Source organism: Cavia porcellus, unplaced genomic scaffold (genome assembly GCF_034190915.1).
Source record: "Cavia porcellus strain 051 isolate PalLab524CR breed Dunkin Hartley unplaced genomic scaffold, mCavPor4.1 scaffold_12, whole genome shotgun sequence".
Classification (NCBI taxonomy): domain Eukaryota; kingdom Metazoa; phylum Chordata; class Mammalia; order Rodentia; family Caviidae; genus Cavia; species Cavia porcellus.
In genome coordinates, this window is record NW_026947495.1 from 82,706,537 (window position 1) to 82,720,599 (window position 14,063).

Below are 14,063 nucleotides of genomic sequence, written 5' to 3' on the forward strand. Positions count from 1 at the left end.
TTTGGTTTGTTAGCTAGCAAATACTAAAGTCAGTGAGAGATGTGGGTATGAAGGCTGCCCAGGTCCATGCACTGCTCCCGGAGGACACTGGTCACTGCGTCTGTCAACACAGACTACTTATAGATTTAAAAATTTAAACATAAAAGAAAATTTAAAAACAACCAATTAGAGTAAATTAATAGACAATAAGCTTCCAGAGCCCTCTGGCCTCCTGGCTACTCTGTGTGCTGTGTCTGATCTGTTCCCCAGAACTGCACTGGAGTAGAGTTGCCATGGTGACAGTGTTCAGAGGTGTCAGGTGTACCCCGAGAATGCATTGAAGCTCCCTCCTGCACTCCCCGTTCCCCCCTTTCCGCCCTCTCCCTGCGGAGCCACCTCACCGTGGAGCTGCTCACCCTGGATCCCAGGGCGGAGTCAGACTTGTTCCTCTTTGTAAGTTCCCCGGCCTGGCTATGGAGGCTGACCTGCAGCCCTCTGCCTTTCATTCTGCCTCAGTTTACCAATGTCATTCCCACCCGGCAGCCAGGGCTGTGTGATGCTGTGGGACAGCAGGACCCATACCCAGGCGTGCCAGGGCTACCTCCCAGGGACAAAGCATCCAGCTCCATGTATGCAGGCTTCGCAGAGGTGACTGGTCAGAAGAACCTGGGCATGGAGGGTGTTCAGCAGTCAAAGTTCAGCTTGAATGTGAATCTGGGAGCCGCAGCTACAGCCTGAGACAATCGATCCTCCCAGAGCTGGGGACAGCGCAGGGAACCAGAACTGACCCCGGGTGCACCAGAAATTAGCAGAGTGGTAGACAGAAGAACCATACCACCGAGGGTAGACAGGCAAGCCCAGGAGGGGACCCGCTCAGGTCTCTGTCCCCTGCTGCGGCCCACAGCCCAGTGTTCCCACTGAGGCTCTGGGCTGGGTGCCCAGGTGAAGGGGCTCATTCCTGCTAGGCAGCTGGAGGCCTGTCAGGCTGTAGAGGGTTCGAAGGAGGCACTGTGTCCTCTCCTGGTGTGTTCCTTAGGGGGAGGGGGCTGACCACGAATAAAACATGACCAATAGGTAAATCAGGCAGTTCACTAGCAAAAAAAAAAAAATAAATAAAACCAGGGTAGGATCCAGGGCTACAGGGTGCAGCAGCCAGATCAGCTATCACCAAGGGAACAAGGAGCTCAAGGGCAGGTGCAGAGGGCACCTAGAGTGGGCCACACAGCATCTGGGGACAGTCAGAGGGAGCAGGCATAGGCTTCCAGGGATAGTGAAGGACCTGGGCCATGCAGGACGCGGCGAGGACTTGGGTTCAGCCAGCCAGGGCGACCTGGGAGAGCAGGTGGCTTGGGCACAGGACTGCGGCTGCACCGAGCAGGAGGTGACAGCCACATGGGTGGCAGCAGTAGTGGTGGCTGGTTGCAGGACTGGATCTATCGCAAAGGCAGGGCCCGATATCGCCCCGTCCCCAGGGTGCCATGCGTGGAAAGAACATGGGGGTCTGGTACTTTAGGCTCACTCTGGAGTGCAACAGGGGTGGGACATGATGGAGGGGTCACTTGGGGGCACATTAAGGCTGTCACCCGAGACCGGTGCTAGGGGGTGGGGCACTCCCCGGCTGGGTCATGAGGAGGTCCGGTGGAGACAGAACTGGGAGCGTCACTGGCACTGGGGGCTTCTGATGTCCCCATTCTGGGGGGAGTGTGGATTTGGGGACAACAGGAGCGAGGCAGGAAACCTGGGGCACCCTGAGCATTTAGGGCTGGGAGGAGGATGGAGGGCAGAGAGCTCTGGACAGAACAGGGCCCAGAGCGCATGGCGTGGCTGTGGAACTGGGCACAAAAGATTCTAAATTACACTTTAAAATTAAGCATCAAGTTTTATTCTATTCTAAAATTTATCGGAATTCTTTTTAGATCAGCTATACGTAATATTTGATTATTTCGTGCTTTCTTTTTTCCCCCAAGAAGGGATGAGAGAAAGGAAGCCGAGAATTATTCTAGATCTTCTGCAAGGTTTTTGATCCTGGAAATTCTGAGATTCAGACACTGTTAGCCCATTTTCTGCATAAGGAAACCAAAGATCTGCAAGACCTGTGTCAAGCCGCACACTAGAAAAGCCTCTTTCCACATCCAAGTTGTGAAGATTTCTCACTCCCCGTCTCGAGGCTCCCCCGCCTGCTCAGTGCAGTCCTCAGCCACCAAGCTGCCAGGTCCCTCTCCACCCACGTGGTCTGTAGAAATGGGGCTACACTCCTTAATGGGTAGTGAATAAGTTATGCCAATCCCTTTAATTAATCATTGCTCTGTACTACTTCCTACAGCTCTAATGGAATATTTTTGTAATTATTTCTCCAACTGGAATTATTTCTCCATTTTTCCTTTTAAATATCCCCAAAGAAGCTACTTCTAGATTCTTCTGGGACAGTTATACTAGCAGAATGTACTAGTCTGATTGTGGAGACACAAAACCCAAGACACAAAACATAAAGGAAGAGAGGTTATTTTGGCTCAAGATTTCAGAGGGTTCAGTCCATAGCCGGCTGGCTCCAAGGGACAGAACATAGCAGAGGGGCCTGGCAGAGGACAGCTGCTCATGTGATGGTGGCCGGAAAACAGAAGAAGGAGGGGCTAAGAACACAGCCATCCAGATCAGCCACAGTGCCCTCCTCCAACCAGCCCCACCTAATGGCGTGTTCAGCCATGAGCACAGTGCCCCACAATCCACTCCGAACACATGGAATTCGGGGGGCATTTCACATCTAAGCCTTAACAGTGGTGCCTTTACAAGCTAGATTTTATTTTTCCTTTGAGACAAACTCATCAGAAATTGTAGTTGGAGAAGACTGGAAAAATGTATGTTAGTCGGTGTGGTGGCTGCAATTCCATCACTGGAGAGGCTAAGGCAGGAGGTCTGCTCTAAGTCTGAGGCCAGCTTGGGCTACAAAGTCAGCTCAGGGCCAGCCTGCACTGCAGACAAAACCCTGTCTAAAAAGACAAAATTAAAAACCATATGTGAGAGCAGTCACATGTCAACCATCATGGGCCATCACGGAAGCTCTGCTTGCACAGCCTGTGGGCCGTTCCAGGACACGGTGAGAGCCCTGAAGTCACACACTCTGGCTTTCATCTCCGGCTCTGTCATTTCCAGGTGAGATCGAATCTGCGACCCGCCCAACACCCACCTCCCACCCATCTGTCTTCCTTCATCTCTGCCTCGGTACTGGGCACAGACAGGATCCTGAGGGAACAATGCCACCCCACCCCACAGGGCGTGTCCCATCCCGCCCAGCTGCCCCCCACCCCACACTGGGCACAAGGACTCCATGCCTTTCCAATGCTGACACTGTACCCCAAAGCTGTAGGCTGACTCTGTGTGTGGGAGTGTGTTTTACTGGAGTCCAGGACTTTCTCAGTTACACCCCAAGTCCCTCGGTAGCTCTCATTTCCAGCGCCTAATTTGGTCACACTGGGGTTGAGCTTGTGATTCTCCTGCCTCAGCATCCCAGAAAGCGAGTGTCGGTGGACACCCTGGCAGCCTTCCTGATCACCACTGCCGTCCGCTGGGATTACACTGGTCTTCTCCCCTCGCCATGACCAGTGGGCTCAGCATCGCTCAGGCCTGGGGTACAGCATGCCCAGTAAACACCCACCGCCTGCTGCGTGACTGCCCTGTGGGAGGAATGGGGGGACACATCCTCTGTGTGGGGTAGACAGATCTCCCCGGGTGAGGGGCTCTGGGACCTTCCGGGCTGGAACGAAGGGCGTGTCTCACCAGTGCTTCCTGCCCTGGCCCATCCCGCGGCTGGGACTCACACACAACACCCGCTGGCCTGCCCCGCCCCTCACGCTCCCACTTGGGCTCTGGGGACGGAGCCAGCCTCCCGCGTCAGCCTCCAACACCGAGCCAGGCCGGGGGTCCCCCGACGCCTGCACTGTCCTGCTTCCCACAAAGGCCCACACGCTCCCCTCTTGCCAATCCCCAAGATGCTCCAACACAGCTGCGCGGGCTCTCTCCTCACACGGAGAAAAGGCAAGGATGGTTCCACCAAGCGCGGGAAGGCGGAAAGGGAGAGCAGGCAAATAGCCCGCTGCCGTGAGACAGCACAACCACTTTCTAATCTATACTTCCTCTTTGCTGCTTCTGTCGCGAGCCACTTGCTCTTTCCCTCTCACTTGAGTTCTGAGTAATTTTTTCCACTGTAGCACTTTCTAAAACATCATTTTCGCACATTTCTCGGATCCATCAATCCTCCCGGCATTCTTCCATGCACACATTGTGGGACCCCGGCTCTAAATAGAAAAGACTTTTATTATGTCCATTAACCATGGACATATGTGCTCCAAAAGTTTCCTGACACGCAGTCATTTGTGGCTTTTTAATTATAAACAGAAAACAGTCACTAGAAAAATAAAGCAGGGAGCCCACAAATACATCTTTACCCATTGGAGTTCCGTCTGTGGGCGGCAGAGCCGAGGGGGACATGGCTCCCCCGCTGCCAGCTCAGGGTGTGAGTGTGCTCTGGGTGCACACGTGCCCACACATCCTGGCATCTCAGGGGGACCACGGGTGGCCCCACAGCGAGGCGCAGACCCCTGAGCACAGCCTGAGGAGGGGGGTGGGGCAAAGGCGACACCCAGGAACAGAGCACCGAACAGTCAGATTTATTGAATGCGTTTTATTTTAACAACCAAAAAATTCTAACAGCCTAACAATGCACATAAGTTAAAAATTAATTATCACTTAGTGATAACAAAGATAGTTGATTTACATGGAAAAAAGAACATTTACAATATGTTAATCCTTATTCACATTGTTGATACTGCAATAAAACACAATTTGTTTTTTTCTTTTCATTTCACAAAAAAAAGGCGGGAAATTGTGCTTTGTCAAGAGGCACTACAAGAGAAAGTTTCTTTTTCCAAATAGATATTATATGACAGATATTGAATAAATAGACATATATGCATTGTAATTCGCAAAGATCTGGCAAGACCACAGGCTAAAATGCCCACAGATTCACTTAGAACCACTGCAAACTCGGCAGTGAACTTAAAACATAAAAGGCAAGACTTAGCATTGAAAAATACCTAATAAATTTTTGGTTGAAGTGTAAAAGATCCCCAATGCGGATGTCATGGAGCAAGGAGCCACCTGGCGAGAGCTTGGCAGAGCCGGTTCCTAGGGTGTGTGCAGAGTGACCTTGGCGACGGCCGAGAAGACGAGCGGGGGGTAACTGGGGCTCGGGCAGCGAGCTCGGCCCTCGGGCAAAGCTGCAGCACGGACAGACAGGAAGGAGCGACTTCCCCGCCGCCGCCCCTCCGCGGACATGTGACGCTCATGGCAAGGTAAGGTCGAAACGTCGTTATTGGAAACAGTACAGGAAAATGTCCCTTAAAAACTCCAGAGGTCACTGAGCAGCTAGAGTTAGCTTGTATTGCAACGTGTCTTCTCCCTGTAGAGTGTAAGTTCTGAGTTAACATCTACACATAGACGTTTTTTAACTCCTACCTTTTATACCTTTCAAATATATAAATAGTATTAACAGTTATATTACAATGCTTGTGTGGTAAACAGAAAGTAACTTTCAAAGTGATATTGCATGAGGTCTTTGACAAAGTTGCATGAGACACAACCGAAAAAAACTCCACCCGTGTGGGGCCGCGAACACGGGAGGCAGAGTCAGGCACCTGGGCGCGGTGCCCTCCTGCCTCCGTGAAGGGCAAGGACAGGGCAGCCCCGGGCTCCACACGTGGACAGCGGGACACTTTCCTTCCGCGCCACGCAGGTGACCCTGCCGCGGCTGCTTCACTGACTGCTGCCGGAGGCCAGCACGCAGGGCTGGCAGCGGCTGGGCTGGGGCTGCAGCGGGGCGGGCGAACGGTGCAGGTGACCAGGGGTCATCGCCTGTGACGAGGAGGAGTCCGAGCTTGGGAATAAGAGCCAGGTGGGGAGAGGGAGCCCCTCGGGCTGGGCGGCAGCTTCTTCCCTAACTTAACATACACTGAACTATTTTCTAGTAAAACGAAAACAAAAACAAAAACAGCAACAACCAAGAAGAACAACTTTTAAATGAGCAGGCTTAATAGTTTAAGATCTGAAGCCACCACAGGGAAGTGATTCCCCGTGAGCTGTGGCTCCTGGCATGAATTCGGGCTGCCACCAGGCAGGCAGCTGCTGCACGGAGCTGGCTTTTCCTCGCCTGGCCTCCAGGATGCAGATCTGCTCACCAGGGCGAGGACCAACGAGGGATGGATGGACGGACGGACGGACGGCCAGCCAGCCAGCCAGCCAGTCCGCTGCGCAGTCACTGAACTGTGCACTGAACTGTGTCTTTGCGAGTGAGTAATCTGACTTGTAGCATTTTAATTTGCCCTGATTTGTTTTCACTCGCCTTCTTCTTTATTCCTTTTTTTTTTGGCAGTGTTGATTTATCTTGTTAAATACATACCTCTAAAAATTACCCATGGAGCTGCCAGATAGGAAGCCACTGAATTAAAAAAAACATCAGGGACAAACACAAAAAATAAATAGGCGTTCAAAAAATAAGTCACCCCACCCTGAGAGCAGGCCGCAGGTCATCAAAAAGCCAAAGCGACTCGTGGGAAGTGGTTTTAACAGGTGGCCAAGTCTTTTCCGTGGAGCTCATCTCGTGGCCTGTTCTCGCAGGCCGCGGTCTGCATCCACGCGGGGAGCAGAGCTCTATACACGCACACACATGTACATATGCACACGCGCGTGCCCTGCAGCCCGAGCCTGAGCCCGAGCCCCCCACCGCTGGTGGGCAGGGCCACTGCACCCTGCGGGCTCGGGCTGGGCTGGGCCGCGGAAGTCTCTGCCAAGGTGCTGTCCGAGCTAAAGTGCCGGACTCAGTCTCCAGGCATGTCCTGTGCAACAGAGGAATGTCGTGACGGGCAAGGGAAACCAGACAGACACAAAAGGACGAGAATGCAACAAGCCGAGAGGGTGTCTGTGAGGAAGGGAGAGGACGCGGGGACGCTGCCGCGGCCGCATCATCTCTGGTCGCCCTCGGCGGGCGCGGCCTTGGCCCTGTCGCCGCTGTCCTCCTCGGCCTCCACCCGGTACACCTCCTCGGGGCCCTCCTCGCTGTCGTTCTCCTCCGACTCGGTGAGCAGCTCCTCGTCCTTGTACTCAGCCACGTCCACGGCGGAGCCCAGGTGCTCCTTGAGTTTGCCGTGGTGCTTGACATGGTAGCGCTGGTTCTGGAAGAACTTGATGATGGTGTGCTTGGGCAGGTCCAGCTGCGCCGACAGCGTGTGGATGGCCTCCTGGTCTGGGTACAGGCCCACGTCGTGGATGAAACTCTGCAGGATGCCCAGGGCCTCCAGGGAGATCTTGGTGCGCGAGCGGGGCTTTTTGGCACAGCTGTCATCAGCTGGAGGGGGCGCGGGGGGCGCCTCTTCCCGAGGTGGGGAGCTCTCCTTGGTGGGCTGGGACTGTTGCCGGTGGAGGACCTGGGGACAGAAGGGGACACGACCAACATGTCACTCAGTTTACCTCGCACATGTCTTCAGCCCTGCAGTGACACCATGGCTGCTCTGGGAGCTGGGCTCTCAGCTTCAAACCAGGGCTTTCTGGGGGTCCCGGCTGTAGGCATGCAGATTCTTGGGCCCAGAGGTGGTGTCACCAGCCACCCGAGCTCATCTGGCTCCGGGTTCCGCACTGTGAACCACACCAGGCTCTGCCACCTCTCTGAAGTCAAAGGACAGACATGGGACGGGACACGACTCTTCTCCTGGGCTGCACCAAAGGGCATCACTCACTCTCGTCACTTCCGAGGGCCATGTGCAGACAAAGGCAGAGCAGGCTGTTGGGCCACAGACCGGCCCGCTCTGTCAGGACAAGGCCGTGGGAACTCCTGTGGGCTCTGCGGGGGCCCCCCTGGCCCCACCCGGCTCACTGGCTCCAGGCCAGAGGGACCCAACTGCTGGCCACCTCCGGCTCAGAGCAGCTCCCAGGAGAAGACAACCGTGCCACCAGCCAGAACCAGAAAAAGAACCCTTTGTAAACTCAGGACCTGCTTGCTTTCCTTTAGCCTGACTCTGATCTTTAAACAAGGTTTAAAAAATGCAAAAATCTTCACAGTAGTTAAAGATGTGATTGTTTCTGAAACCATGAGTTTTAAATACCTCTCATACTCAGATGGACACTCTAAGTACCACTAAAACTAATGCTCTATTTTTGCAGACCTCCATAATTTCTGTTTATTCGTGGTTAGAGTTGCCAGTTGTAATTTAAGTACATTTTCTTTTTTCCTTCTCATCAAAACAAACACAAAAACAAAAACAAAAACCACCTAGTGAGGCAAGGCTGACTGCACCATCACATCCTGCCGCCACCTCCTGGCATGGAACCGAGTCCTATTCTAATATTCACTTAGTGACTCCTGCAGTCTGGATAAAGGAAGGCACTGGGAGGAAGTGGGAACCCTGTGTGACAAGGACATGATGGGCGGGACCACGAACGACCCTAACGAGGAAGCCGGCCGGCCGCTGCTCGCCCTTCAAGCTGCAGAACTCCCGGCCCCCAGGAAGAGGTGCCGCCGGGACCCCACCACGTGTCCTGTGCTCAGCCCATCCGGCTTCCTGAATCCTCCCAAGACCTTCTAAAAGACTGAGTTCACTCTCCAAAACCATGGCTCACTCTTTCTACCACCCTCTGTGTTTCTGCAACCCTGTTCATGTCAGGGTCACAAATCAAACATTTTCCAGCATTCCGAAGAATCACCCCAACGGAGGCAGGAGAAACCACGCCGTGTGTCACGCACTAATGACAGCACTGCCCACCACCCCACCGCCAGTGCACACTGCCCGCTGCCCACGGGCCTGCTGCTTCCAAGCTGACACACAGCAGCACAGGACGCGGTTCAAGAGAAGGAAGAAAGAAATCCCTGCCACTCTCCCAGGCTGCGGGGCCCTCTGATGTACCTTCCCTGCAATGTGAAAATGTCAGCCTTTACAGTCTTTAAAAAACATCAGGGCAGATGAAATAAACAGCAAACAGAAAAGGCTGAAACTTGTTTAAGTAATCATCAAGAGCAAGTGGGGTATCTGTCACACATAACAAGCTGACGGCTGGTGGCAGAAGTCATGTAAAGCACAGGACCGTGAAGCAGCGGCGCTCAGCCCCGATCACGCCGACCAATTAAAATCAGTGTTCTTAGCATTCTCGTCACCACTCCCGGCTGAGAGTAAACCATGCGGTCTGCTGGGTGAGCTGGCGTCAGCAGGAAAGTGAGGCTGCTTCCTCCCACACCCTAATTATCCGCTAGCGAAGTGGGGCGTGGGGCTCCCCCGCCCGGGCAGCCAGCGCAGTGGGCAGCACCGAGAGTCCTGCAGGAAGCAAGGCTCTGGGCCAGCAGGTGAGACGGACATCAGGTAGAGCACACATGCTCCGAGGACCAGGACGCCAGGCAGCCCGAGCACTCCCCATTAGAGAAACTGTGCTAATTGGAAAACAAAAGAGAATTAAAATGCCCCATTTTCTAAATTACGCTTGCCTTCTGTAGTAAAAGTCAGCAGAACGGTTCCATTTAATTGAATAATTAGATTGGCTCTTTAGGGGTTTTCCATTGTACATTGGTTAGATTTAAAGAGATTTTCCAAAACTATACTTTGAAGTTCCTATAATCTTTCTGCATGATCGCAGTTGTTCTCCTTGTTGCCCAATTGGACAACTTCACCGCCCCCACTTCTTAGAGCTGAGCACAGTCATATGTATGCACACGGAGGCGGGGTAGGAAGCGGCCAAGGAACAATAGTAACAACTACCATACACTGACTGGGCATTTGGTGCCAGACAGCCTGCATAACTGTACACGGACTAAGAAAAACTGGATCCTACGGTTCCTCATGGAGGTGTTATTTACATCAACAATAAACTAGAAGCCCACAGCACCTAGGAGAAGCCTCTACACAGGAGAATGTATATTCCATGGCTCCTCAGGAAAGCCTCCAGACTGGAAACCCACAGCCCGTCAGAAAGACTCCCAACATTTCCTGTCCCAGCTACCTTTATTCCACCAAAATGCTGATTCCTCTAGGCAGAGAGTTGCTGGTCTTCAACAAATTCTAACTAACGCAGGGCAGCATTTCCTCTCATGAGTAGCTGCAAATCCTCACATCATGAGGTGCTGTATAGGACCTAATGCTTAAGGACGGTCTTCCCATGAATGGAAAATCCATCTGAACGTTCTTCTAAAACCACGCACACAGCGCGGGTGGGTGCAGATCATCCTGTCTTCACTCGTTCACATCCGGGTGAGTCTGTTAGCTTCTTAGCCGCCTTCGCCCAGCACAGGTGCCTGAGCGCCCACTCAGCTGAACTTAGTTTTCTGTCTGCATTTCTCAGCACGTGTTCTCATTTCCCTCTAAACTAACTCAGCATGGTTTCTGTCCCCAGCAGGAGTCCCGAGGGCCACGCCTCTGACCCCTGCTGGATGGACAGAGGAGCCTCAGACTCTGGTGACAGTGCAGCCACCGATTTCTGGCTGATTAATTTTTAAGTCACAGAATTCACCTTTACTTCTTCTGAGACAACGAACATCCCGTCCACTGATCGGAGGTGTGTTCTTCTCTAACCTGCTCTTCTCACCACCAGATTACATGTTCTGGGCTTCTCCTTAAGTTTAATCAAGCATCTTCCCAACAATACATGCAACACTGCCCACGTCTGCAGTCTCCAGGTTCACCTTCTTCCCTAGTCAAAATGGGGGGCAGAAATGTCCCTCCTCGAAAGTCATGTACACACTGTATGAATCCCGGACCAAGTTCTAGTGTCCCCCAAAGGGTATCTTTACCACAGTTTTAGCACTAAACTCCCCCACTAGAAGCAACAGCAGTCTCTCGACACTGGAGTGCACAGACTGTGGCCTTCACCTGACACAGCAGAGCAGCAGGAAGCTAAACGGCTGCCGCGTGCCAATGCAGATGCTATCGCATGCCTGGGATGGCTGAGCGCAGAGGTCAAAAGTGATGCACTAACCACCACACCATGACACTCCTGTCAAAGTCACAAAGAGGAAAACCAAGAAATACACAAGGATGGCAAAAACCAGGAAATATCAACAGTGACAAGCGTCAGCACAGTGGTCACGCTTGCAGTGCACTGAATGGGAGGGGACAGGAAATCGCCACCTGCAACTGTGGAGATTTTCTTGGTTGGTAGTTGCATGCAGAATAAAAGACTATGTAATGTGTCTGAAAGACCATCAAGGTGTACAGTATCTGCAATTTACTGTATGAGTAGATGATCCTTATCTCTAAGGTACACCATCTTTCCCCCTGCTTTGCCAAAATCCATTGTTTTTGCAAAGATAGTGATCTATCCCTTCTCACCCTTGCCCTTTGGGCACGCTAAAGTCACACCCTAAAGTCTATCACAGCTGAACTTAACAGTCAACAAGTTCATTTTTGATCATTTCTATAAAGAGTCTAGGAAGGTTGATCTGAAAACCTCTTTGAGCTGGCCATTGATTTTTCAAGGTAAGGGTTCACAGCAGTGGAATACCAAAGAGATTTCAGTAACAATGCCAACAGCACTAGAGGTGCTAGCGGTGACGCGAGGTTTACTGAAGCCAAATTGTGGTCTAAAGGCTTTGAACAGATTTTTGCGCTGTGCTGTTTCCCCGTAATCTCCAAGGCAGAGGGTTCACCTACCTTTTATGATGAGAAAACTGAACTTGCAGATTTGTTAAAGACCTGTGCTCCAAGCCTCTAAAGCCCATGGTTGGACCTGTCTGACTTTAAAAGCCCATGGTTTTATATTCTGTTCTCCTGCCTTCTAGCAACAGAATCATGGAGAAAAACTGAATGAAGTCTCTAGAACAGAGGACACAGGTCATAAATAAAACATCAGGTGGCAATAAATGGCCTGCCACAACAGAGGCATGTGTGAAGGACGCCCAGTGCCAGGCAGAGGGAAGGACGGGATGCGAGCCCGGTCCGGGCCAGGGCAATGGTACCCACAGACAGAGCGAGGAGGGCCTGGACACCTGAACGCCATGAAAGCTGCCACCCTAGAGTCACACTGCCCATGTGCTGGCCACCAGCTTCACCTGACTACTGACAGTAATATCAACCAAAACCAAAATGAGAAACCCTCGGTCACGTTCCAAGGGGACGCGTCCCAAGACAGCAGTCCCGTCTCTGCAGGACACACTGCTGGGAAGAAATGACCATGGCGACATGGCCGGGTGGTGCAGCTACGGGCATGGGAGACAGGAAGCCCGTGAGCTGCGCTGGAAACCACGCCTGTTACTCAGAGAAGAGGAAACTCACACAGCCACAGGGTCAGCAGTGAAGACAGCGTGTGGCCCATTATTAGGTCTTCATCAAACTACCCCAGATGGCAGCACGATCCCGCAACAACTGAACATGCGCTCGGGCCCTTGGTGCAGGCCAGGTTAATTTACCCCACAGTGGCTGCGTCTCTGTCCACGGTGTTAACACACCCTGAAGGATCTGTGTGTAAAGTGAGTGAACGGAGTGAGCCTTGAGTGAACGGAGTAGAGAAAGTACATCCACGTACTCAATATTTATGGCCAATCTACAATAATTGGGCCTATTAACTTACACTGCTTTTTAACAGCGACTGCCATACCCAACAATTAAGAGTTGGTGCCCTAGTTACGAGTGGGGTATAAACAAGAGGACGGGGCAGCTGAGTACTCCTTACTGATTTTCTGGTGTCTCTCTGGGCCTAAAGACGACGTATACATGCACAGAGGGACACGAGACAGCAGCGCAGAAAGAGAAGCCGCAAATACACTCGAAAGGGACATGAGCTTCAAAATAAAACCCCAAGTTCCCTTCGCAGTCACAAAGCAGAGTTGTAACATGGACACATGCTGCTTCCCTGTCTTCAAGACGCACATTCTGCAAAAAAGGACCTCGTGCTACCATGACAAACGCTAAGGAAGATAAAGCGGCTCTTCTTAAAGCTCCCAGCGTTCAAATAGATTTTGAAGGCCTCAATGAAAACCAGCTGTGAGCCATGTGTAAAATATACTGGTTCTTGCCTGCAGGGAAGGAAGTAAGATTTTGAATGATTAAGTTTAGGAAAGTATATAATTCACTGTATCATTACGGGGTGAACTGGATTACTTACAATATGCCAAGACTTTGCGGTCTTTTTGTACAGAGAAGATGCGGCACTGAGGCGGCAGCTGAATGGGGGGATCCTGCTTGCTAGCAGGTTAAGACAGTGCCCAGGTGCGCGCGAGCCTCTGGGTGACAAGACTGTCCTGAGGAGGGGTCCAGGGTGCCCCGCCGGGCAAGGCAGGACAGGAGACGAGAACTCGGGCAAGCCTGCACCGAGACCAGAACACCTTCGCCTGTTTCACTTCACCTCCTCTACGACACAGAATACCAAATAGTTAACTCAAAGGAAGACGGCTTTCTTCCACTAAACCTCTGGGACACACACTCACCGCAGGGGGACTCACGGTGGAGGCCTTCCATGTCACTCAGCTAGAGCGTGGAAGGCAGATGCGGAGATGCCGCCACGAGTGTGTGTGCCTGGGCTCCAACACTCTAGCCACTTTGGTTCACAATCAGCATTAAAGACTGTTAGTTCTGACTCAAAACCCAGCCAGGAGAAGCCAGCATGAATGACTAAGGATGAATGTAAATATCCAGGGGCCGTCCTCCAGCCTGAGCCTGGCCACGCTGGACTCGTCCCACGCTCTCTCCGCTTCCAGACCAGGTGTTCTAACCTGCTCCGCATAACTGCTTTTCCTACTGTTACTTCTTTTGAGTGAATACTGATTAAGAACTGCCACTAACTGTAGGAATTTTACTCGTAGTGTTTATCTGAGAACACACAGCACTTCCCCTTACGTACTAATCTGTTTACCGTGTCTGTGTGTTCCATAACTCGAGGGCATTACACGATGCCTATGATGCAGAAGATGTCACTGGACAGGAGTGGAAGCAAGGATAGGGGTTTGAAGAGCTGGGAAGTTACAGTTTCCAACCCAGTTCTACCCTACAGCCACAAGCACTGCGCTGCCCTGTGACTCCGGCCAGTGTTTGCTATCTGTCAAGACTGTACACAGGACTAAG

At 52.2% G+C, this 14,063-nt stretch overlaps 1 protein-coding gene across 5 annotated transcripts in view; it reads right to left on the reverse strand.

Annotated features, from left to right (window-relative positions):
* Positions 1-4,642: 4,642 nt before the first annotated feature.
* The window catches only part of Satb2 (SATB homeobox 2), a 142,565-nt gene continuing 133,144 nt past the window's right edge, over positions 4,643-14,063 (reverse strand). For all 5 annotated transcript variants that reach the window (XM_063259515.1, XM_063259518.1, XM_063259516.1 and 2 more), the window contains one exon: positions 4,643-7,454. In XM_063259515.1, coding sequence (XP_063115585.1) covers positions 6,993-7,454 — 462 coding nt within the window. In that variant the 3' untranslated portion in view covers positions 4,643-6,992. The remainder of the gene's footprint in view (positions 7,455-14,063) is intronic.